At 33.4% G+C, this 23988-nt stretch overlaps 1 protein-coding gene across 1 annotated transcript in view; it reads right to left on the bottom strand.

Annotated features, from left to right (window-relative positions):
• The window catches only part of LOC136031536 (multiple epidermal growth factor-like domains protein 11), a 54127-nt gene that overhangs the window by 8206 nt on the left and 21933 nt on the right, over positions 1-23988 (bottom strand). The window contains exon 3 of the mRNA XM_065711205.1: positions 17448-17616. Coding sequence (XP_065567277.1) covers positions 17448-17616 — 169 coding nt within the window. The remainder of the gene's footprint in view (positions 1-17447; positions 17617-23988) is intronic.

Below are 23988 nucleotides of genomic sequence, written 5' to 3'. Positions count from 1 at the left end.
CTTTACTATACACCCTAAGCGGATGAACGTAAAAGAAGAAAAAGGGGAGGAAATGTTGTTTAAGTTTAAAACTAGATTATTTGTCAAGAATGATCTGCGACGCAAAAACTTCACCAAGAACAGAGTGCAATGTTGTCCCTCCTCAAAAGGCTAGTGTGTAAATTGGTATTTGCTAAAAACGAAATAAACAGATCAAATGGAAAGATTAATTTTGCCTATTGATATTCTATGCATTTGAAAAGAATAGACTTACAAGATGGAAATCATTTATAACAGATTACAAGACACTAGCCTAACAGAACTAAAATAATTATTATAGATATACTAATATCTAAAAAAAAAAATGCGAATAAAAGTAACATTCATTGTTTACCAGAATATGGGGTGGGGGTGGGACCTAACAATTTAAATTTTGTAAATGTACATTCACTTTAATTAGATAGAAAATTGCATTTAATAGCTTATTCGGAAGAATAATGAAAAATAAATTCCTTATGGCTGTTTTCTCCGAAGAAAATAATAATAAAAGAGAAAAAATACAATACAAGCACATTCCTTGCTTACGGTTGTTTCTCTTGAACAAAAAAAATGGATGGTTAAAAAGATCTTATCACCAAGAAAGCCTTAGCCAATATTATCCTTTTAGAGATCATAAAAGTAAGGTTTCTTTTTCTTTTTGCCAAATATAATGATGACTTTTTTCATGATTTTCCTGCACTTTCCGGTTATTTCCCTGTAGGTCACACCAGTTTCGACCAATATATTTTCTATTGCTTGCAGAATACAAAATCAAGATCTTTTTACAGACTTGTATAAGAATCGAATTCTTATCTTGTTTTGTCCTTAATTTTTGATGAATAATTCAATTCAACTTAATAAACAAGCTCAACTTCAAGGAAGTAAACTATAGATCAAAACTAGGTCGCTCGCATGGATCCCTTCTAAGAGGAAGGGAGGCACAACTGTCAAAAAGCTGTAAAAATCGGTCGATTACAGGAATATATGACAAGTAGTACGACCAATCAGGGACGGATAAAGGGTCATTGGGCCCCAACGGGCCCTACAGTTGAAAGGGCCCGACGTTACCGTTAAACTGAACGAAAAATTTATTTCTGTAATATTATTAAATTTACAGCAATTTTTTGACGATAAGGGATCATTAATCATTCAAATAATTAAAACATATTTATTTTAAGTTTATATAGCCGGAAGAGATTTATTAATGTGTTTGTTATTATATAATATGTACTTTATAATATAGAAAACTGATGTTCGTAAAATTTCATATCAAATTTATTGAGTTTAATCGGAATAGAGCTATATTAGTGAGATTTTGCACCACCTACATGAACTACTTTATGTAAGTAAACTGCTACGTAGTTATATTTTATTTTAATATTTAATATATAGAGAGAATCACGCAAAGAAACCAATCGGGCCCTGAACTATTCGATCAAGCCCTGGGACCAATTGCAAATTCATAGAAAGTGTGTTTTAAAGAGTAGTTTGATAGCTACGGGCTATTTTACTATTTAGTAGAAACTAAATTAGTTTCTTAGGGCTATTTAAGTATTTAGTTTCTTTTAGTAGAAACGGCGAGAGAAAATTTGGAAGAAAAAGTCAACACAGCTTTAATAAACAAGCTTACTTTTATGAGCAGTTTGACATATATTCCCTAACAGAGAAAGGAAAAACAAATATGACACTAGAGCTTAAAACAAAGAAAGAATTCCATTGACATTGACTAATATCCTCCAATTTTTTCTTAATTCCCAGCAAAGAGTGTAAAAGAACACTGTTTTTATCTCTCAGGTTCTTTATAACTGAAGAGAAATTATAACAACCGATGTAAGTATGCAGGGAAAATGCTTTCACCTCTCCCACCCGATCCTTCTCCATTTCTTCCCCCCCCCTCATTTAAATTTTTTTTCTTTTTTTACAATCGAACATACAAATGAAAATAATTTTTTTTACATACAAAGGAAAAGGCTTTCGCTTCCCCCCTCCCCTTCTTTATTTCAAGTTTATTTTTATTTTTTTTACAATCGATCGCGTAGCTTCTCATATTTCCCTGTAACTGACTGATTTTTTCTATTCCAAAGTTACGCCCCTTCCCCTTTAGAAGCAAATCCATACGAACAACCTGGTTTTAGTTTACTCTTTACTTTCGTACTTTTTCAAAGTGAAATAAGCTAATAAGAATCATTTTCATAGGAAAACATACTTTTTCAAAGAGTAAAAAGCTGATATAATAAAGTCAATAAAATCATTTTCATAGGAAACATAAATAAAGATAAATTAATCGTCCCACAGAAACTTAAGAGCCATAAAAAGAATGGCTACTGGAGGACCACCTTTACAATAAACTAATAAACAGAAATATTCAAAAGAGAAAAGAGCAAATATGAAACCAAAAACAAGCAGGTATATGAGATGTCAAACCTCAAACGAGAAGAAACTATATCTACGTTGCATGGACAACGTGAGGTCTTGCGGCAACCTTTGTCTCGCAAGTGTTGCGAGAGCAACACTTTTTTTTCCTCGCTTCGATTAAACGCTGAAGTTGTTAATATGTAAGGATCTTAAAATAAATGCTAGGTAGACCAACTAGCAAAATTTGCAAACCCCTCATCGCTGAAGATGATTGTAGCCTAAAAGCCAATTATTACTTACAAGTGCCCTACATGTCTTACCAGTGGAACCAAATTGGTCTTAACATCAAATACACCGAAAACAAATAATAGGTACACCAACTAGCGAAAGTTGCAAACCCCTCATTGCCGAAGATGATTATGAGCTAACAGCTAACATTGCTACATCATTCAGCAACACCAGAACCTTGAGTTCTATTAACGATTAAATAAAAAACATGTTTTTTTAACTGAAAGAAAGAAGCAACATTAAAACTTTAAACGAACAGAATTTTTTACGTCAATAAGGGGGTTGCCTCCTGCTCAACACCTCACTCTTTACAGAAAAGGGTTTTTTTAGAACTTATAAGGCTTATTGATCAAACAGTTATTCTAAAATAATTGCAATAAAAAGTGAATCTTTAGCGTAAAGAACGGGGTCTTGAGGAGGGGGTTTTCATCCAGTTTCAAATAGAATATGGAAAATTAGGCCTTCAGTTTAATGAAAAGAAATCAGATGTGTTATACCAGTCCTCCAACGTATTACCTGATGCGCAATTGTACATGACTATGTATAACTTCTATCAAATATCAAGTTATTCAACACAGTTAACGGATAAAATAAACGTTATAAAATAAATGTCACTACTGACGTATTTCATACTGACTACATGATATTTTAAGAACATAAGGTGCCACTGCGTGAGACTACCGCCTCTGAAAATAGTAGGCTCTATATATAAGCTTTTAATAATTCTAAATAAATTTCAAATCTCATCGGTCACCCTGCATCTGGCACACCCTGATGCAAACGCCCTCGATTTGTCCTAACTTTTCAGTTGTCTTGTTTCCAAGTGATTCACTAATTCATGAGCAGATTATTTTAGATATGGGCCTAGCAGATGTTGACCAAAGTATGTTAAACCCTTTATTTGATATGTATCAAAATTTAAAAGCAAGGCTTAAGCTACCAACAACACTAAACCTGACAAATAACCCTGTGCTTCCCGTTAAAAAACGTGTAAGGCAGGGTGCATTGTCATCACCTACCGCATTTAATAACAGCATCGTTAAACCGCAATCTAAGTAAAATCTGACATACATTCTGAGAGGGATTGATCTATCGTTAATAAGCTATGCAGACGACGTAATTAATCTGAGCCGCCTCCTTCGCGGTTTAGAGGAGAATTTTATCCAGTTTCAAGTAGAATATGGAAAAATAGGCCTTCAGTTTAATGAAAAGAAATCAGATGTGTTGTTGTTTAATGCTAAGCAAGGGTCTGTTCTTGATGTTAGGCTGGGTGGTGCTACTGTTTGGCTTGCCGAACACATAGTTTATTTGGGGATCCCTATTGGTCGGTCTATGCTTGAAACGCGTCATCTTTTGCAGAAACAAATCTCTTTAGCGTAAAGCCGTGTTGTAGTTTATAAGCGTCAGTTTGATCGGCGGATTTTGGCCCATCTGTATAATGCAATAGCATTACCCCATTATCTGTATTTATGCCCCTTTGGAGGATATTCCAAAAGGAAGATAAGAATGAATTGCGGTCTACATATTATAAATATGCGAAGTACCTCTTACGGCTTCCACCATGGAAAAGTAACCGTATTGTGACAAGTTGGTATGGGATTATCGACCCTAATGAAGCGATAATGGCCCAGATCGCCAGATATAACTCTAATATTGTTACTCATCCTTGGACAATTATTTTGAGGCAATAGGTTTTGTTTTTTGTAGTCAGATATACATTTGTTCTTTATTTTTCTTGCGTTTGTGTATTCTTTTGTAGTGTGTTTTTTGCTTTTTTATCTTGTGCCCCATCTGTTTCTTTTGATGGGAAATAAATATATACATACATACATACACACTGTTGTCTTGTTTACAGCGAAATTGAAATTTTTTGCCATGAAATGGCCGAAAACACCTCTGCTGTGATGCACTTTTCGGCAGCTGAAAAGGGGCTCTAGAGCAGTTAATTTTCATTCGAATGAGCCTTCTTTATTTTGCTAGGACTATCTTCTGGATACGTTCACGCAACAAGAAAAAAACAACAACAAATAAACGCACATCAATGATTTCCTTCTAGAAAAAAAGAAGCAAAGTTCACATTTTTGTAAATAGGGACTTAGATAACTTTTCCATTGGGTTCTCTAACATCCTAAGTTTGATAGTGTAGTTTTTATCAAGATAATTAGGCCCCTTGTGGGTATTTTTCCCTTTTCTAAATTTGGTTAATTGTATCAGGCTCGTAGCCTTTGATGGGTAACTTTAAACTTGAAGAATTTTACGTATACAGAAATGTACCAAAAATAATTTTTTTATGTAAAAAATTACTTTTTTTTAGAGTTTCATGCTATTAATTCGATTCACTCGTAAGTCCTTACATACAGTTTCACAGCTAAAAGACTTGCAAGGTCTAAGGCTTAAGAGCCTAAAAGCCAAGGGGCAACGGTTGTAATTTATGCCCTGGGCATACAAGGTTTTTATGAAATGATTGGTCGTATAGACTTCAGATCATATGGGGCTCAGTCGATTGTAGGTTGGAAGACAAAGGCACAGCTGCAGCATTTTATTGGAGGGGCAAGAGGGGTCTAGAGTATCGGGGTATGGTCTGGAAAAATAATTTGTTGCCTAATTATTGGCGAGGCAACTACCCCCCCCCGAAACGCCGAAAAAAACACCACTGTCGGAAGGTCTAGTGCCCTTTTTAAGAGTCAAAAGTGAATGGAGGGCAACCCCCCCCCACAAGTCTATCATTCCCTGATACACATCCAATCGGAATTTTGAGAGAACTATTTTATTCAGCATTGTTGAAAGGTCCAGTAGTTATGTCTTTGAGGATACCAACCTCCCCATAGTCCTAGGGTTAAGGGCTGTAAGTTAGGTTATTTGTTCATGGTTTACATATGGGATATGTTATTTAGAAAGCTATACATGTTTGAACTTTATTTTACAAAAAGACGAAGGGAGTTCACCAGAGGCTTTCAGAGAATGATGAGGAGAATATTCAACTAAATCAAAACACGTTATGAGTTTACGGATTGCCAAAAGGGCGTGACTCAAGAATGACGGTAAAATAATTTGAAACTTTCAGGAAATAATTAGGGAGAAGAAACTATAACAAAAGGAAATTTCATATCAACAGATGCATAAGAAGAGCGACATTTTACATCGATTATAAGTATGCAAAGTTCATTCATTTTTATGTTGCCCATCAAAGGTTACGAGCCTCGAGAAATTTATCTGGTTTTAGAAAAATGGGGGAACCACCCTTTGGAAATAAGGAGTCTCATTGAAAATCCCACAATCAGATTCAACGTGTCAGAGAACCCTGCTGTAAGGGCTCCAAGCTATTATCAACAAAAATGTGGAATTTGGTATTTTTCGCCAGAACAATAATCACTGATGCGTGTTTATTTTTCCAGACTTTCCAAGACTTATTTCCAGAAACCAAAAGTTTTAGTGCCCTTTTAAAATGACCAAAAATATTGGAGGGGAACTTCCCCCCCCAAAACCCTTTTTTCTGAAAAAACGTCTGATAAAAATTTTGAGGTATCTATTTTTTTCACCGTTTGTTATTGGGAACTATGCGGAAGTTTTCTTTTGGGGAATCTGTTTTGATGGGTAGGAGATTTTTCACGAGGATATTGCAACATAGGGGAGTTTCCTGAGAAAATTTTACACGGAGGGAGGGAAGGGGGTTTTGAGGGATCACTTGAAGAATGGTCAGAAATAATTTTAATAAACAAGTTTTTCAACTGAAATTAAGGAGCAACATTAGAACTTATAACAAGCATTTGTTACAAACTGTTGGAAAAGAATCGTTAAGACTTCTATCACTGCTACATTTACAACTACTACTACAACTTCAACTTCTCCTTGTATTACAGCTACTTGTAAAAGCAGTACGTTAATATTGCTGCTGCTATTATTAGTACCGCTATTATATTTGGTATTACTGCTAGTAATAGAAATATTACTACTACGGCTACTATTACAACTATGCCTAAAGACATGAAGGTGAAATTTTTAACGGAGTTCTTTTTTTTGGGGGGGGGGGGAGATAAACTTAATCATAACAAGCCAGTATGTAGGTAGGTTGTCAAATGGACGGAAAAGCATTATCTTAGGAACAGTTTGGTGTGTGAAACTGAAACTAACAGGACTTATTATGGGGAGAAAGGGGTGTGTTATAAAACCCCAAACGGAACAGAAATTTACAATACATAACTGAGTCAAACTCAATATTTTTTTTTTCTTTTTTTTACAAACCTACTATAAAAACACAAAGGAAGAATTGGAGTATATAAGAAATAAGAATAAAATAGATATTAGAAATCACTTCATTTGTTTTTTCTCTGAACATAAGTGCAAATTAAGTACTGGTCTTGAGAAGGCATGGGGGCTGTCAGCACTGCTCATGCTTAATTTTCGCTCGTTTTGAGTTTGACTCGATTATTTATTGTAATTTCTGTTCTTTATGGGTTTCATTTATTTATTGATGGTGATTTGTGGCAGTTTTACACTTGGAAGATTATTTGACTTTATTTCTGCTCATTTTTGGTTTAATGGTGTTCTTTACTTTTCTACGAGAACCTGTTTTGTGGGAAAAGTTTTTTTAAACTGATTCCGTATATAAGACGGCTTTCTCTCCTCTATCCCTCGCTCGTTACAGTAAAGTTTTTAGTGGCTAACTTAAAATTGTAATCGGATCAGTTTGAAAATAAAAGGGTGTTGAAGGGGACTGGATACCTTAATCACTTTTCATTCTTAGAAATGTCACTAAAAGCTTTATATTCTGATCGAATGAGCCCTTCGAAGTTTCTACAACTTATACTAAGCGCCTTGGTGAAAATAAAAAAACAAATGAAGTCCACTTAGCGATTCTTTAAGCACTGCTCTGCCTAGGAAAAATAAACTTGTGTATACGTGTGCGGCAGTGTTTCCACTCTGCATGGTCCAGAAATAAGTAGGCGAGCCCAAAAAATAAGTAGATTGGAAGAAGAGACGGTGTCAAATATAAGCAGAAAATAAGTAGTTTAGGCATAAATTGTTTAAAGAATTTGGATAAGAAATAAGACTTTCCAAGGCTCACATAAGGCTCTAGCTAAGCCAAATGCGATAGGACAAAAAAAAACATTTCAAACGCTTTCAGCTGTAAAGGCGGATTTCACTTAAAAACGCTGCTTTACATTTCAAATCAAAAGGGGAAATAGTCATCCGCTTTAGCATTCTGAAGCTGTTGCGTTAGATTTAATGTGTTTCAGACACTTTTTAAGCGAATGGTCAACGACCCTATGGCTGTGGTCGCATTTTCGTTTTAGTCCACACTTCGTCTTAAGAGTGGTGCAAAGGGAGACACTGGCTAGCCGATGGCATATTTCAGTCTTGATCAATTTTAAGAGACTAAAGAGTCTTTCTACTAGGCTATGAGAGTTGAAAATGGCAAACAGAATAGAAATTTGAATACTTTCAAAACCCCTACAAACTTTTTACGTCGAGTAGGCTCCCAGCTGAAATTTAGTTTCTCCAAAAATCAATCAAGACTAAGATAAACTGCATAATTCAAGCATTCAAAGATATGGGGCAGTTTTCTGTAGTACATATTTACCTTTTTATTACTATATAGGTCATTTTTCCGTTTACTCTATCATTTTCATTTGATTTGGGAAAATTGGCACCCACTTTGCCTCCTCCCCCGGGAAATTTGATGAAATTACACCAATGGTTGGGGTACAGTTCTAGCGATCTACTATGGATGTAGTTGCAAACCAGGAGCTGGATGAATCCTATCCCCTTTTGAATCAAAATGCTTGATAAGTTTAAAATTAACTGCATGTAAATCATATTTACAAAAATAGTAAATTATCTGAAAAATAATCATATAGAAGAAACAAGACCGTGATGGAGTAAAAAAAAACACTCAAGCAGGAATCGAACACAAGAAACTGATTTGAAGTCTAACACTCCACTAACAGAACTACGGCTCTAATAATCTAATTTAATCGATTGGCGTTAGTAGGGCCAAAATTGTTTAGCTTATTAAGGGGTCTTGGAGGAGGAACATACTGGAAGTGTTCTTGCAAACCTCCAGTTAAGGATTATGAAACACAATTATTACAAAGATATCGTTTTATACTTCGAAGTTTTTCAAACAGTTCGTGGTAATGAACTGTAGTAAGGAGCGACCCGGCTCAAAAGTAACCGAAACCCTAAAAGATAGAATTTTGATACCAACAGTTACATCAAAAGAATTGGATTTTTACGCTGAATTTAAAGATATAAGTTTCATCAAGTTTAGTTTTACCCATCAAAAATTATGAGCCTGAGAAAATTTGCCTCTTTTAGAAAATAGGAGGAAACATCCCCTAAAAGTCAAAGAATCTTAATGAAAAATCCCACCATCAGATTTAGCGTATCAGAGAACCCAATCGTAGAAGTTTCAAGCTCCTATCTACAGAAATATGGAATTTTGAATTTTTTCCTAGAAAACAGATATCGGGTGCGTGTTTATTTGGTTTTTTTCCCAGGGGTGATCATATCGACCCAGTGGTCCTAGAATGTTTCAAGAGGGCTCATTCTCACGGATATTAAAAGTTCTAGTGCCCTTTTTAAGTGACTAAAAAAATTAGAGGGCACATAGGTCCCCTCCCACGCTTATTCTTTCCTAAAGTCACTGAATCAAAATTTTGAGATAGCCATTTTGTTCAGCATAATCGAAAAACCTAATACTTATGTCATTCAGGACGACCTAATCCCCCAAAGTCCCCGGGGGAGGGCCTGCAAGTATCAGACTGAACATTGTTCATATATATCAACGGTTATTGGGACGTGTACAGACGTTTTCAGGGGGGACATTTTCACGTTAAAGGGGGGTCAGAGGAATTTATCATGAGGGAAGAAAGTTACCATGAAGGGGCCGCAGGATTTTCTAGCATTATGAAAAAAACAATGAAAAAATACCTAAAAAAAAGTTTTTTCAGGTGGAAGTAAGGAGCAGCATTAGAACCTAAAACGAACAGAAATTATTACGTATATAAGGGGGTTCGTCTCCTCCATAACGCTTCACTCTTTACGCTAAAATATTTTTAGTAATTTCAACAATTTATTCTATGGCCTTTGTGATTCAGGGATCATTCTTAAAGAATTGGAACCAAATCGAAACTTCAGTGTAAAGAGCGAGGTATTGACGAGAAATAGAACCCCATCATAAACGTAATAAAAAATATACAAATATAGAATTTCCTTGCGTAACTTAATTCATAAGTTAGGTATATTTATTACTTGAGTACTTAAAAAGGCCACTAGAAATTTTAACTTTATTTACGAGCGTTTTTATTAGTAATAATTATAAGTAACATAAATTCACTTACGTAACAAACTTCTATAGTCGTATATTTTTATTGCGTACATATGGGGGTTCGCCCCCTCGTCAATACCTCACTCTTACACTAAAGTTCAAATTCTGTTCCATTTTTTTAAGAATGACCCCTGAATAACAAAGGCCGTTCAATTAGAATAAATAGCTCTTTTGAAATTACTAAAAATACTTTAGGGTAAAGAACGAGGTATAGAGGAGGGGTCAAACCCCCTCATATACGTAATATTTTCTGTTCGATTTATCTTTTAATGTTGCTCCTTACTTCAAGTTAAAAAACTTGCTTTTTTATTTAATTTTTCGTTGTTTTTTTATTAACGCTGGAAAATCCAGCGCAAACTTCATCGAAATTCTCTTCCCCCATGATAAATTACTCCAAGGAAAAATCCTCTCATGTACCCCCTCCTTCCAACCCTCCATCATCAGAAAAAATCCCCCCTGAAAACGTCAGTATACTTCCCAGTAACCAATCCTATATGTAAACAATGGGCTAAGCTCATAACTTGTAGCCCTTCCTTCGGGGACTGTGGGTGATTAAGTCGTCATCAAAGACATATTTATTAGATTTTTCGACTATACTGAATAAAATGATTATCTCAAATTCCGTCCGGTGACTTCGGGAAAAAATTAGCATGGGAGGGGGCCTAGTTGCCCTATAATTTTTTGGTTACTTATAAAGGACACTACAACTTTTATTTTCTGATAAAATGAGCCCTCTCACGACATTCTAGGACCCCTGGGTCGATACGATCAACCTTGAAAAAAAAACAAAAACAAATAAACACGCATCCATGATCTTCCGGCAAAAAATACAAAATTCCATATTTTTGTAGAAAGAAGCTTAAAACCTCTACAATGGGGCTCTCTGATACGCTGAATCCGACGGTGTAATTTTCATTAAGATTCTATGACTTTTAGGGGTGTCTCCTTCTTTTTTGAAAATAAGGCCAATTTTCGCAGGCCCCTAACATTTGATAGGTAAGATTAAACTTGATGAAACTTATATATTTAAAATCAGCATAAAATTCTGATTCTTTTGATGTATATATTTGTATCCAGATTCGTTTTTTTAGAGTTTTGGTTACTATTGATCCTGGTCTTTCCTTACAACAGTTCGTTAGCACGAACTGTTTGACTTGTGGGCAAATAGGAACAAGGGTTAGACCAGTCACAAGTATTTATTTGAGAATAACTGCTTGGAACAGAGGGGAAGAACTCCGGGGAAACTTCTCGCCTCCTATTGTTTAGAAAGGAAATTTAAGAACAAATTGGACGGATATTCAGGGAAATATTTGGAAGACATCCAGTCTTTTATTTCATCATATTCTAACAGTTCCTAAAAAAAGATTCATATTCGACTTCTTCAAACTTTGTGCGAAATGCATAAAAACTAGATTGTAAGACATGTAATTGGACGAGTTTTATTTGGAAGAATCCACGCACTGATAGAGTCTCCCAGAGAATTTTTAGAAAAAACTACAACCCCTTTTTTTCTCTTTCTCTTTGTCTCTCTTCTTTTCTACAGTATTTCTAACACCTTTATTGCGATAATGACATTCTGAAAACGCTCTGCCCATCTCTCTTTAACATTTTCTTTACAACTAATTCAAACCCATTCATGTCATTAACTAGGTCGAATTCTTACTAACTACTTCCAATCAATTTCTTAAATTACCACTACAATATCTTACTCTCATGTCGTCTGGTTACATATTCCAGATCAACGGCAATTTTATCCAGGGCCTCCATTTCATATTTCCTTAATTTATGCACTATCTTCTCTATTTCTTTCACTTTTCTTTTATTCTTGTAAGGTCTGTCACTAAGGAAACTCCTTGAGCAAACCCCTCCTGTCTTCAGCCAAGCTTACAGTTTTCAGTAGTATTACAAGCAGTGTTTCTAACTTTCACAAGACAACTTCTACTATTTCGCAAAATGATTTCCTGAAATGATTTTAGCCATCTTCTACATTGCCAAATACTAAACTCAACAGTTTCATATCCAACTTTTCTTGGAAATTTCCTCTAAAATTCTCATCTTGGAGTCTATCAAGTCACAACTATCCGAAAGATAGTTTACCCTTCATAAAATTTAGCTGTAAATTAATTGTAAAATACTATCAGAGGATGATTTTTACTTTTAACATCAAGAAAAGCCCCCCTATACACCCTCGTATTCTGTATTAATGTAGTCAGTCTTCAAGTTACAATATGACCCTCTTATCAACACCATACAAATGTGTAGGCAAATCTTCTAACCAAAAACTATATTGGTTACATTTATATAATTGTAACTACAAGAATATAGCAGTCTACTGTTATTGCTATTTCTGTCCTTATACGAAAGTTACTAGGACAAATATATCGGTTAAATAACATTTTATTTTTTTAATGGCCTTGAGATGATTCTAACAGAAATTTTCGATAAAACATACCGCTTGGATACTTGGACTTAAAAAGTTCAAACGTCTTTTTTAAATTAACGTTAAGGTATCAAGGTTATATTCAAATTTTGAAAAAGAAACAATTACGAGTTTATCGAAGATGTTATTATGATCGTAGCTTTACAGATTATTCTCTGTAATATTTTTCTTTTTTTAAATTCATTCAATGCCAAAAGTGAGCTTAACACATCGACCGGTTTAAAACTATAATCCTTTACCGTTTTTTTTCAGTCAACCAAATAAAGTGAACTTGAAATATAAACTATTTCGGAAGCTTCTTTAGTTACACAAAAAAGTTGGATCTAACCATTTATAGCCTACTCTTAATAAGCATTTTTTTTTGTTTCTGACTCTTCTTCCTTGTTACTATGGCAAACACAATCAAAGCTGCACATATCAATGAATCCGTCAAAGAATTGGTAGGTCCACCTTGAACTATTTGTAAAGACAGAGAATTGCCCTATTTTTAATGATTTCATAGAATTCAAAATGATTTAAACGAAAATAAGATAATTTAGGGACGGTGAACACAAAATCGAACTGAAGAATCGGCTGAAAATTCATTTGTTTAAAGGTAAATCGCAAATAACAATTATAATTAGCAAATCACAATAAATCACAAATCATTATATATATATATATATATATATATATATATATATATATATATATATATATATATATATATATATATATATATATATATATATATACATATATATATATACATATATATATATATACATATATATATATATATATACATATATATTTATATATACATATACATATACATATATATATATATATATATATATATATATATATATATATATATATATATATATATATATATATATATATATATATATATATATATATATATATATATATATATATACATATATATATATATATATATATATATATATATATATATATATATATATATATATATGTATATATATATATATGTATATGTATATATAAATATATATGTATATATATATATGTATATATATATATATATATATATATATATATATATATATATATATATATATATATATATATATATATATATATATATTATATATATATATATATATATAAAGGTTTTGAAGCTGTTTCAATGTTTCGTCATCCATACTGATAGTATGGCAAATCAAGTTAGTTTTAGTTTTAAACCGAAATATTTAAATTCCTGTAAGTGAGAATTTTAACTGTTTTCGTTATTCAAGCAAAAATGTTCAAACATTCAGGAAAAGGGTGCACAAATGGAAAATAGAAGAACTTCTTCTGTAGAAAATGCAGACGATGTATTTGAATATTTAAAAAAAAACTAGTAATCATTCTAGAAAGGAGAATCGTTTAAACAAATAAGAAATAATTGCAGGTCAGCTATTTGAAAATATAGTACAACTTGTTTCGATTAATCGTAAACTTACTGAGATTGGAAAATGGAAAATGGAAATGCAAGATTGGAAAATGGCCGAGGACCTGCTAAACACCGATCATTGAAAGCAGCTTAAATCACTTAAAGTTAATGACAAACTGAGTAACATTTCCTATGTATTATATAATATAACCTGGAAATCTAGAATATGCAGTCTATTTTTCCACCTGTGACTTTGGGAACTTGTCATATATAATCTACATTCTGTAGTGTAATTGCCGCTGTTCAGTACAGAAGCGGCATAATTCAAATGAAGAAGATTCGTCTAGCAAATTTAACGGCAAGAAATCTTAGAAAAGGCAGAAAATAAAAAGATTAATGGAACCGACTGATTCTAACACCCCAACACACAAATCAGATCCAAAGGAACGGACATTCGTATGAGCCATTAATGTATATTTCCTCTGACAAGGAAAAGCTGACTTGGCATTTTCTAAATCATTTCTTAAGCTCGATGAACACTGGAATGAAAACCAATATAAATACATGTTTGATAACAGAAAAGCCTCTGCATCAACAGGATTACATTAATTAATGGACGATAAAAGTTATTAAAGTCTACTGAGGTTTTAATATATTTGTTTCATATATCTTTTTCATTTTGCTACTTCGTTTTGCAAAGGATACTATTTTCTATGTATACGGCTAATGGGCCTCTAGATAAATACGACCTAGTATCTGCAGAATTAAAACAAGATTTCACCACCTTTCCAAAGGTGAGGCCTATTTCAAATACATGAGAATTACAAAACATAAAAGCTACATTCAGTAATAAACGGAGTAGAAAGGCAGGAAGAAAGTAGAGTTGGAAAAACCTACTAAAAAACTCTCTATCACCATCTATACCCCCCATTCACAAAATGAAAATAGTCGCTATTTTAATAATTGTACAGAATTTGATAAATGACAGATGCTATGTTTTGGTAGAGTACAGCTGATTTATTCTCTAGACGATTTTTCATTGGATGGGGGGAGGGCAAGTATGCTAGGGACCAGTCCCATGCAGGTAAGTTCTCTGGGGTTGCGTATTCTGGGACAATTTTTCCTGATGATTTTTCAAGTGCCTATAGAAGTAAGTGGAAATTACATAAAATATTAACCTTCAAACATCAAACATTAGTTTAATGTTAATAGTTTAATAGAGTTTTACTAAGTTACGATTTCTACATTCCTGTGGAAACGGTCAAGAATATGGCAAATCTAATCTTCCAGGCATATATGCCTGCTTATAACGGGGAAGAGGAGGGCTTTTTAAACCCATGATTTAGTATCCCCTGGTTGCCCTGGATATTTAAATTAGCTGAACTAAAAGCGCAAAAACACCTTAAGTCTATTATTTCAGATAAGCACAGGAAAAATAAGAAAGCGCTAAGATAAGACGTATCTTACAATAAAAGAAGACTTCACTACCGCTTTCGCTACTACAAACAACTACCTGCAGCAAATAATTCTTGTTCCACCCCAATTTGGTTACATTTTCACTGTTTCCCGATCCCCAACAAGTTTTGATTTCCTTTGAGTCCTGCGTTGTCACCTCTTCCCACGCCATCCATTTAGCTCCATATGGATGACAAAAAAGAACAATCTTTGGAAATGTCTCGTCCTTCATCTATAAAACGTGCTCTAGCCATCTCGGCTTTTCTTACAACGATATAGACTTTAAAGTATTTAAAAAGATTAAAAGAGGACGGAAGTTCTAAATCATAAAAAAAATCAATGAAAATACAATTTTACTTCAGAAGAATATTACAGCCCCATCTACCCTTGAGATTTATTCATCTTTCGAGAACATTAAATACATAAAGCACCTCTGACCCATCAGGTTTTACAATAAAACAAGGAATAATTTATCTTCCATTCACTTTTTTTCCAAAGTCACCATATAGAGTAGAACGTCGAAGAAACTTGGAGGAATGCTCATTCTGACGGAAGTTGACAAAACCCCCAGGCCCTGGGGATTTTGTCGACCCCAGGGTTTTCGTTATATGATCTTTGAACTATTCTTAAAAAAATGGCCATCTCAAAGTTCTTATCAGATGAATTTGAGGAAAAAAGGGCTTGAAGGGCAGGGGGGTTAGTTGCCGTCCGATCTCTTTTCACTCTCAAAAAGTGAACTAGAACTTTCGATTTGCAATCAAATGATCCCTCTCTGAAGTTTATACGAGCATCCCTTCCATAAGAACCATAAATTCCCCCAGGTCATAACTTACAACGCCTGCCCCCGGGCCCTGGGAGGTTGTGTCGACACCTTTGTTGTATGATCTTTAACTATTATTAATAAAATGACTATCTAAAAAATTTTATCGGATGTATTTGGGGAAAAAAGGGCGTGGGGAGGGGGGGGGTCTAGTCGCCCTCTGATCACTTTCTACTCTTAAAAAGGGCACTAGAATTTCCGATTTCCAATCCAATGAGCCCCTCCGAAGTTTATGCGACGACCCCTTCCACATATAAAGTTCCTCTGGGAAAAAAAAATAAAACATTGGAACCGTATGCCCTTTACTATAGGCAGCGCTATAGCGTTGCCTCTGATTGAGCGTCAGTTGGAGACAAAGTCCTAACGATAGATTACAAATTACTGCAGGAAAATTACGGGAAAAAAGGGCTCCTCTAGAAAAACGTTGACAATAGCAACATCATAAATTAAAAAGAAAAATAATTTAAACCAAAGGCTCCGGTGACGAGACAACTATCGTTTTGAAACAAAAAGCATGTTGGAAGAAACTTTCATTTCAGCCTAAGGCGATTTTTTAAGTAAATTAAAAGATATGAAGGAGAAAGAAAAATCATTAAAAAAATAAAGCTTAGAAAAAATTAAAACTGCTTAATTTTTGAAACAAGTTATTAAAATAATAGATATTTCTTAAAAATTTCCCCATTATTTTAAATTAATTAAAAAACTTTCTGAAAAAGAAGTTTTTCAAAGAAAAGTAATGAACCATATTAAACTTAAGACCAGCGGGAATACATTTCTATAGTGATTCAAAATCAAAACGACCAGAAATTACTATTAAAGAATAAATGAAACGAACAGACATAAAATAAACAATCACAGCAAAAATACAGAGAGCAGGCAGTAACATAAGTGTCTCAATAAATCTCAAAACGAGTGAAAATTAAAATGAATATTCAATTGGAACTTAAATAAAAATCACTACGAAAAAGAGTTTGACTACTGCCCCTTTCCCCTACCCTAACCGTAAAAGTATAAAAGTCCAAAGGTCATTTGTGTTTTATTGAAAACTATATGTATCTTGAACAGTCCTCGGAAAGAACTAATGAAAACAAACTAAATATTTGGTATATAATCATACTAATGCTTAAAAACTCCGCAATTCAAGATTGTATTTCGCTGTGATTTTTAACTTTAATTTTGATATTGTAAACATAACTAAAATATTTGTAACATAGTTTTCAGTTTGTTAAATATGAATTAGTCCATAGTTTATGAATGCTGCTTTAGTCTCTGATTACTTTATAATTTATTATTGCCTAGTCTGTCTAGATTACCTGCAGAACTCTTTACCAAGCACACTTACCGACGGTACAGTATGGTCCACCATATCCTGGCTCGCATTCACACTTATCTGGCCCAACACAAGTGCCATGTATACACTGTTGGGCACATATTGGTACACAAGTGGAGTTGTCTGGAGTTCGCGCATAGCCAGGGCAGCAGTCACGGACAACTCGAACTTTCTCAATTGTCTGAAAAGAAATCTTAGACTTTAGTTTAAGGCAAACTTTATCCGATGTGTTAAACTTTTCACAAAATCTGATCTTCAGCAAATGGTAGAAGTTATATTAAGTTGTAGTAACTGTATGAACAACAAACAACAAAGAGAGATAAAACTCCACGAAAAAAAGAAGAAAAAAAACTCAAACGAGACTGCGGCCAGTAGAGAGAAAAGAGATGAAAGACTAAAACAACGCGGATATTGCACCTGTATCTAAACTAGGTGTCCTCAGCACAAGATAGAAACAAAAAACACTATAAACACATAAAAATACCACCAATAATAATAAATACAATTGTCGCTACTGATACACATAGGGAAAAGAAGCTATTAGAGTTGCTTCAATGAGAACATACCTGGTGGTCAACCTATTACATACCAGCTATACTCCATCACAATACGCCCACTAAGAGGTAAAAAAAAGTATACATATATATATATATATATATATATATATATATATATATATATATATATATATATATATATATATATATATATATATATATATATATATATATATATATATATATATATATATATATATATATATATATATATATATATATATATATATATATATATGTATATATATATATATATATATATATATATATATATATATATATATATATATATATATTTATATATATATTATATATATAAATATATATATATATATATATATATATATATATATATATATTATATATATATATATATATATATATATATATATATATATATATATATATATATATATATATATATATATATATATATATATATATATATATATATATATATATATATATATATATATACTAGCTGTTGGGGTGGCGCTTCGCGCCACCCCAACACCTAGTTGGTGGGGGCGCTTCGCGCCCCCCCAAGCCCCCCCGCGCGCGTAAGTCGTTACGCGCCATAATAGTTACGCGCCATTGTAGTTGTGTCCCTATGTCCCACCTGTGAATATAGATAGATATATATATATGGTTTTAACTACGTAAAACTTGCGAATATACAACATTCTTTGCTGTCCCATTGTCTTTGCATATAAATAGATTGTCAGGTTTACCGACTCTTGAACATGCAACATATAATGGTCCATGGGAAAACAATCTGTATTCAGATCTATACCTCATGATTCTAATGATTGCCCTTGAGCTTTGTTGATGGTGATTGCTAATCGACCATTCCCTGTCCCGGTGTCCCGGTCGTCATTTACATCCCCCTGTTTCCCCCGGTGTCCCCGTTGTAGTTGTGTCCCTGTGTCCCGGTCGTCATTTATATTCCCTGTGTCCCGGGTCCCGGTCGTCATTTGTATCCCGGTGTCCCGGTCTGTATATACATTCGTTTTTTAGTTTTGTTTTTCTCCTTTATTTTTTTCCTTTTTTTTTCTTTTTTAGCTTATTTAGATTTTTAGATTTTTTAGTTTTTTTATTAGTTTTTAGTTTTTTTTTCTTTTTAGTTTTTTTGTCCCGGTCGTCATTTATATCCCCCTGTTTCCCCCGGTGTCCCCGTTGTAGTTGTGTCCCTGTGTCCCGGTCGTCATTTATATTCCCTGTGTCCCGGTCGTCATTTGTATCCCGGTGTACCGGTCTGTATATACATTCGTTTTTTAGTTTTGTTTTTCTCCTTTATTTTTTTCCTTTTTTTTTCTTTTTTAGTTTATTTAGATTTTTAGATTTTTTAGTTTTGTCCTGGTCGTCATTTATACTCCCTGTGTCCCGGTGCTTTGTTGATTGCTAATCGAACATTCCTTTTGTCCTGGTCGCTTTCTCTTTGAGTGTCGTCATTTATTTTTTTCTTTTTTAGTTCTTTTAGTTTTTACCTTTTTTAGTTTTTTTTTAGTTTTTAGTTTTTTTAGTTTTTTACCTTTTTTTAGTTTTTTTAGTTTTTTTAGTTTTTTAGCTTTTTTATTTTTTTTATTAGTTTTTAGTTTTTTTGTAGTTTTTGCCTTTTTTTTATTTTTTTTAGTTTTTTAGCTTTTTTATTAGTTTTTAGTTTTTTTTGTAGTTTTTGCCTTTTTTTTCTCTTTGAGTGTCGTCATTTATTAGTTTTTTCCTTTTTTTTTTAGTTTTTTATTGGTTTTTACCTTTATTTTAGCTTATTTTTCAGTTTTTTCCTTTTTTTTAGTTTTTTTTTATTTTTTATTTTTTTTAGTTTTTTACCTTTTTTTAGTTTTTTTAGTTTTTTTAGTTTTTTAGCTTTTTTACTTTTTTTATTAGTTTTTAGTTTTTTTTTGTAGTTTTTGCCTTTTTAGTTTTTTATTGGTTTTTACCTTTATAGTTTTTTTAGTTTTTTAGCTTTTTTATTTTTTTTATTAGTTTTTAGTTTTTTTTGTAGTTTTTGCCTTTTTTAGTTTTTTCAGTTTTGACGTCACCTGATCCAGTTTTTTCAGGTGACGTCACCTGACACATCCATCCACACATCCACAGACAGACAGACAACTTATTTTTATATATATAGATATATATATATATATATATATATATATATATATATATATATATATATATTATGGCTATTCTTTCAAAAGAATCACGATCTTTTTCATTAGCATGGTTTATCGTATTGACTACGATTTTTGGTGCAAAATTTATGGTCCAACATGCATCTTTCCATCAGTAAACAACTCGTTTTTTTCAACATATAAATCAACATAACAAAGAGCCTTCCATAACATAAATCTCCAACATTTCATCTCGAAATTCTCTTCCAACACTTTAAAACATTCGTTTCAACTGCCATTTCACGCCTTCCTCCATTTCCCAGATATTTATGCTAGCAGTGTAATACTATTTCAACGCCATGGGCTATAACTATGATAATCTCCGTCTAAAAATCCATTAAGCTTAAGAAGGTTCCCCACTAAGTGGCCACTCGATCTATCAAGTCTCTCCACCCTATTCCCGTAATTTAATACAATCGAAAGTCATGCAATTCCACTATCTAATAAGCTCCAAAAGCTATCACAGGATCATTTTCTTAAGGAAGTCCAAACACCAAGGTTTATTACTGATCAAGTCGATTGTCATTCTGCCTGTAGCGAAAATCGCTTTAAAAATCTTATATCTTTATGGAAAAAAAAACACACATGAATATCGAACTGGCCGTTTCCTTTGTATTATTAAGAAATTTCCGCTGGTTAAATGAAGCTACTTTGTCATCAAATATCAAGCAATTCATTAAAAGAAAATATTAATGCTAATCAAATAGGTTTACTGAGGGGTGTTGATAAGAGAACGGTATTTATATAGTCCTTATTGTTTTTCAAAAGGTAAGTATTACATATATCTTCTAAACTTCAGTAGAGGGTGCGGAAAAACAGAACTGATAAAGGCCAACGGTGTAAGGTTTGTATTCATATTAGCGAATTCCTTGGAATAAAAGAAGGCTAACCAAGACTTATCAAGTAGGCTACCAAAGAAGACTTACCGAGTGGAATGGGGCATAAACTATTAAAAATGTCTTTTTTTGCCATTGCACAAAGAAAACTCTGGTCATCTTATGCTTATCTACAAAAAAGGAGGGAGGGAGGGGGGTGGTTATTGCAGAATCTTTATGATTTTCTCAGTTATTAGACTAGATTTTTTTTCTTAAGTGTAAGAGGGTGTTGCTAAATTAATGATTCTAAAGTGTTTGATAAGAAAGGGGAGTACAAAGAAAGAATCATAATTTAAGCAATCTAATCGACTGATTGAAAACAGTTGTGGCAAAACAATAAGAAGAAAAACAAAAAGAGTTAATAATCCTTTGATCCACTTATGTGAGCCAACGATTGATCTAATTTGACCGACGATAGTAGGCAAAATCTCCTAGTGTGAAAAAGAGGTCATTACGAGGTGCAGCATGGTTACAATATTAGGCGTATCTAAAAAAAAGGAATCCTGATGTTGTTATGTTCGTAAAATAGATCCTAGAATACTATAAACACCAAATGGTGTTATTTAAACGATTTTCATACGTATTTTCTTCGAGAAAAAGAGTAGAGCTTATTCAGTCATTAAAGCCTTTATGTGTATATAGTTGACGGTCAATACACACGCGCGAATATCTCTATAGCCAATCTGTACACGGGAATATCGAAATATCACCTCGGATTTCTCAATGTAATTTACAGACTCCAAGATCTCCACTAGTTTACTATCGGTTAAGGGATCTCACCAGTCTGACATGTGGCTGTTGGATTAGCTGGTCTTCTCTTTGAACTGCCAGGTGGCTAATGAAGACTTCAACTAGTTTTTTTTCTTGTTCTTTGTTTTTTCTAACTCTGAACATAGTGCTTTTCCTGAGCATTCTGACGGTATAATTAGAATCCTTAACCAGAGATGTACCTTTATTAATAACTTTCAAGTGAGGAAAATCCTAAGTTACCCTTAAGGCCCATTCAAAATTAATTTTTCCTGCGCTAATTCGAGCCAATCAGAATTTTTTATTAATTTCCTAACCAATCATAAAATTTTATGGAAAAATGTGATTTGTTCAAATTGACGCTTGTTAAGTCTTAGCGTTAGTACAATCTGTGAATGGATATTTAAGGAACCGTGACAGCATTGTACTATACACACCTATTGCTCCTAGAAAATACTGTAAAGACACTACATCTAAAAAAATATTTCGATTCAGATACCTATCATTGGCTGTAGTCGAGAAAAGAGGCCAACAGCAACGTTAAATATAAAAAAAAAGTTAGAAAAACAACTGTTCAGTTTCTAAAATCTCCACAATGCACAAGCGCATTGGTCAAAAATAGCAAGACCAGGTTACGCAGATAAGACGTGTGGACCACATGTGCAACCCTTTTTCTAATTGGCGGACAGAGAAAAAAGAGTTATGAAGTAACCATTACAGTTTTAGGGAAGAGCTATTTTGTAAATTTTTGCGGAATCCCCCCGTGAGACAGAAATTAGAACATAGAATGAATGCAAATGGGTTGCACAAACAGTAGCACCAATTTTCGGGGGAGGGTATAAGCCTTCCCCAAGATTTTGAAAAGTACCTTCTTGGATATTTTCATTGAGAAATACTTTCTTTTCACTGGAAAATGCGACAAATATTCGCCTCTCCCTAGATTTTGAAAATATATTTTGTCCCTCCCAATATTTTCGTGAATTGGTGCCACAGTGGACAAACATTTTGAACTACAAAAGGTTCAACATTTATTTATTGAATTTAAAAAAGAGGGAATAGTTGTGGGAAAAGTCAAAGTCATGGCCAATTGTAGAAAAAATCCAAGACAGATTGTTGAATTAAGTGGGCAGCCCAGTCAAGGGTTAATTTTATCCCTTTGATTGCCGTTGTTACTGTCTGCCATTTATGCTACACCTTTCCGTGCATGTGTGTCCCTTCACAAATGCCGAACTAGAGTCGTACCTGTTGGAGGTTCTCGCTGGGGAACACACGCAGGTTGACTACGGGTTGATGGACAAACATTTTAAATACAAGTGTTCAAAACTGTTTTGACAATGACTGTTATCGATCCACATATATCAATTTGAAACACTGGCTAAGAAAATTTCAAAGCCCGAAAATCGTAAACAGCTCATTTTCTGCTGTATGATCCAAAACCCACTCTACTAACTACAATTATTTCTACATCAGCTAACAACTCTAAACTACAATTTCAATAAACAACGAGATAAGAGGGGGAAGAGTGCAAAAAGCAAGAGAAGCACGGAATATAAAATTATCAAGACAAGTAATTATTTCCAAGAAATTCCTTCTTATGTATTTACATTTACAATACTGGAGTAGTCTTACTCTTTCGTGCCATTCTCAAGCAGGGCCTTCTAAATTACGACGAAAACGACCGTCGAGTATCAATTCCAAGAGTAGGATGGAAATCCCAGAGGAACGTTTTGAATCTCAAGTAATGGCAGCTCAATTATTTAACAAAGCACAGCTCTATTCCCAAATGAAAATAAAACCTAAATGGATAAAAAAGGGCTAGCCTAAACATGCAAAGAGCAGATAAGTATCAGCTTCTAGCAAATAAAACTTCACTTTATGGTGTTAGTATCTGGTTGGAAAGATAATTATTTCTGTATTATGTTCTGTCTATTAAAAAAGCCATCAAGTTAGCAAAACAAAAGAGAAAAAAAAACAAATAAGATAGTTTGCTAACAAAGTCTAACTTGCCGCTAATTTGGCAATTGTATCCCTTATGTTTCGAAAAATATCCTTTACGGTATTCTCATTAAAAAAAAAATCATGTGCCCTATTCCCCTAGATTTTGAAAATACTTTTTTTTACCCTTATCCTCCCTGCATGTTCGTGAATTCGCGTTGCTGCGGTTTGGACAAAAGTTGCAGCACTAAAATTTAAATATAAAAAAAGA

Source organism: Artemia franciscana, chromosome 9 (genome assembly GCF_032884065.1).
Source record: "Artemia franciscana chromosome 9, ASM3288406v1, whole genome shotgun sequence".
Lineage (NCBI taxonomy): Eukaryota > Metazoa > Arthropoda > Branchiopoda > Anostraca > Artemiidae > Artemia > Artemia franciscana.
This window is presented reverse-complemented; position numbering and strand designations above follow the sequence as displayed.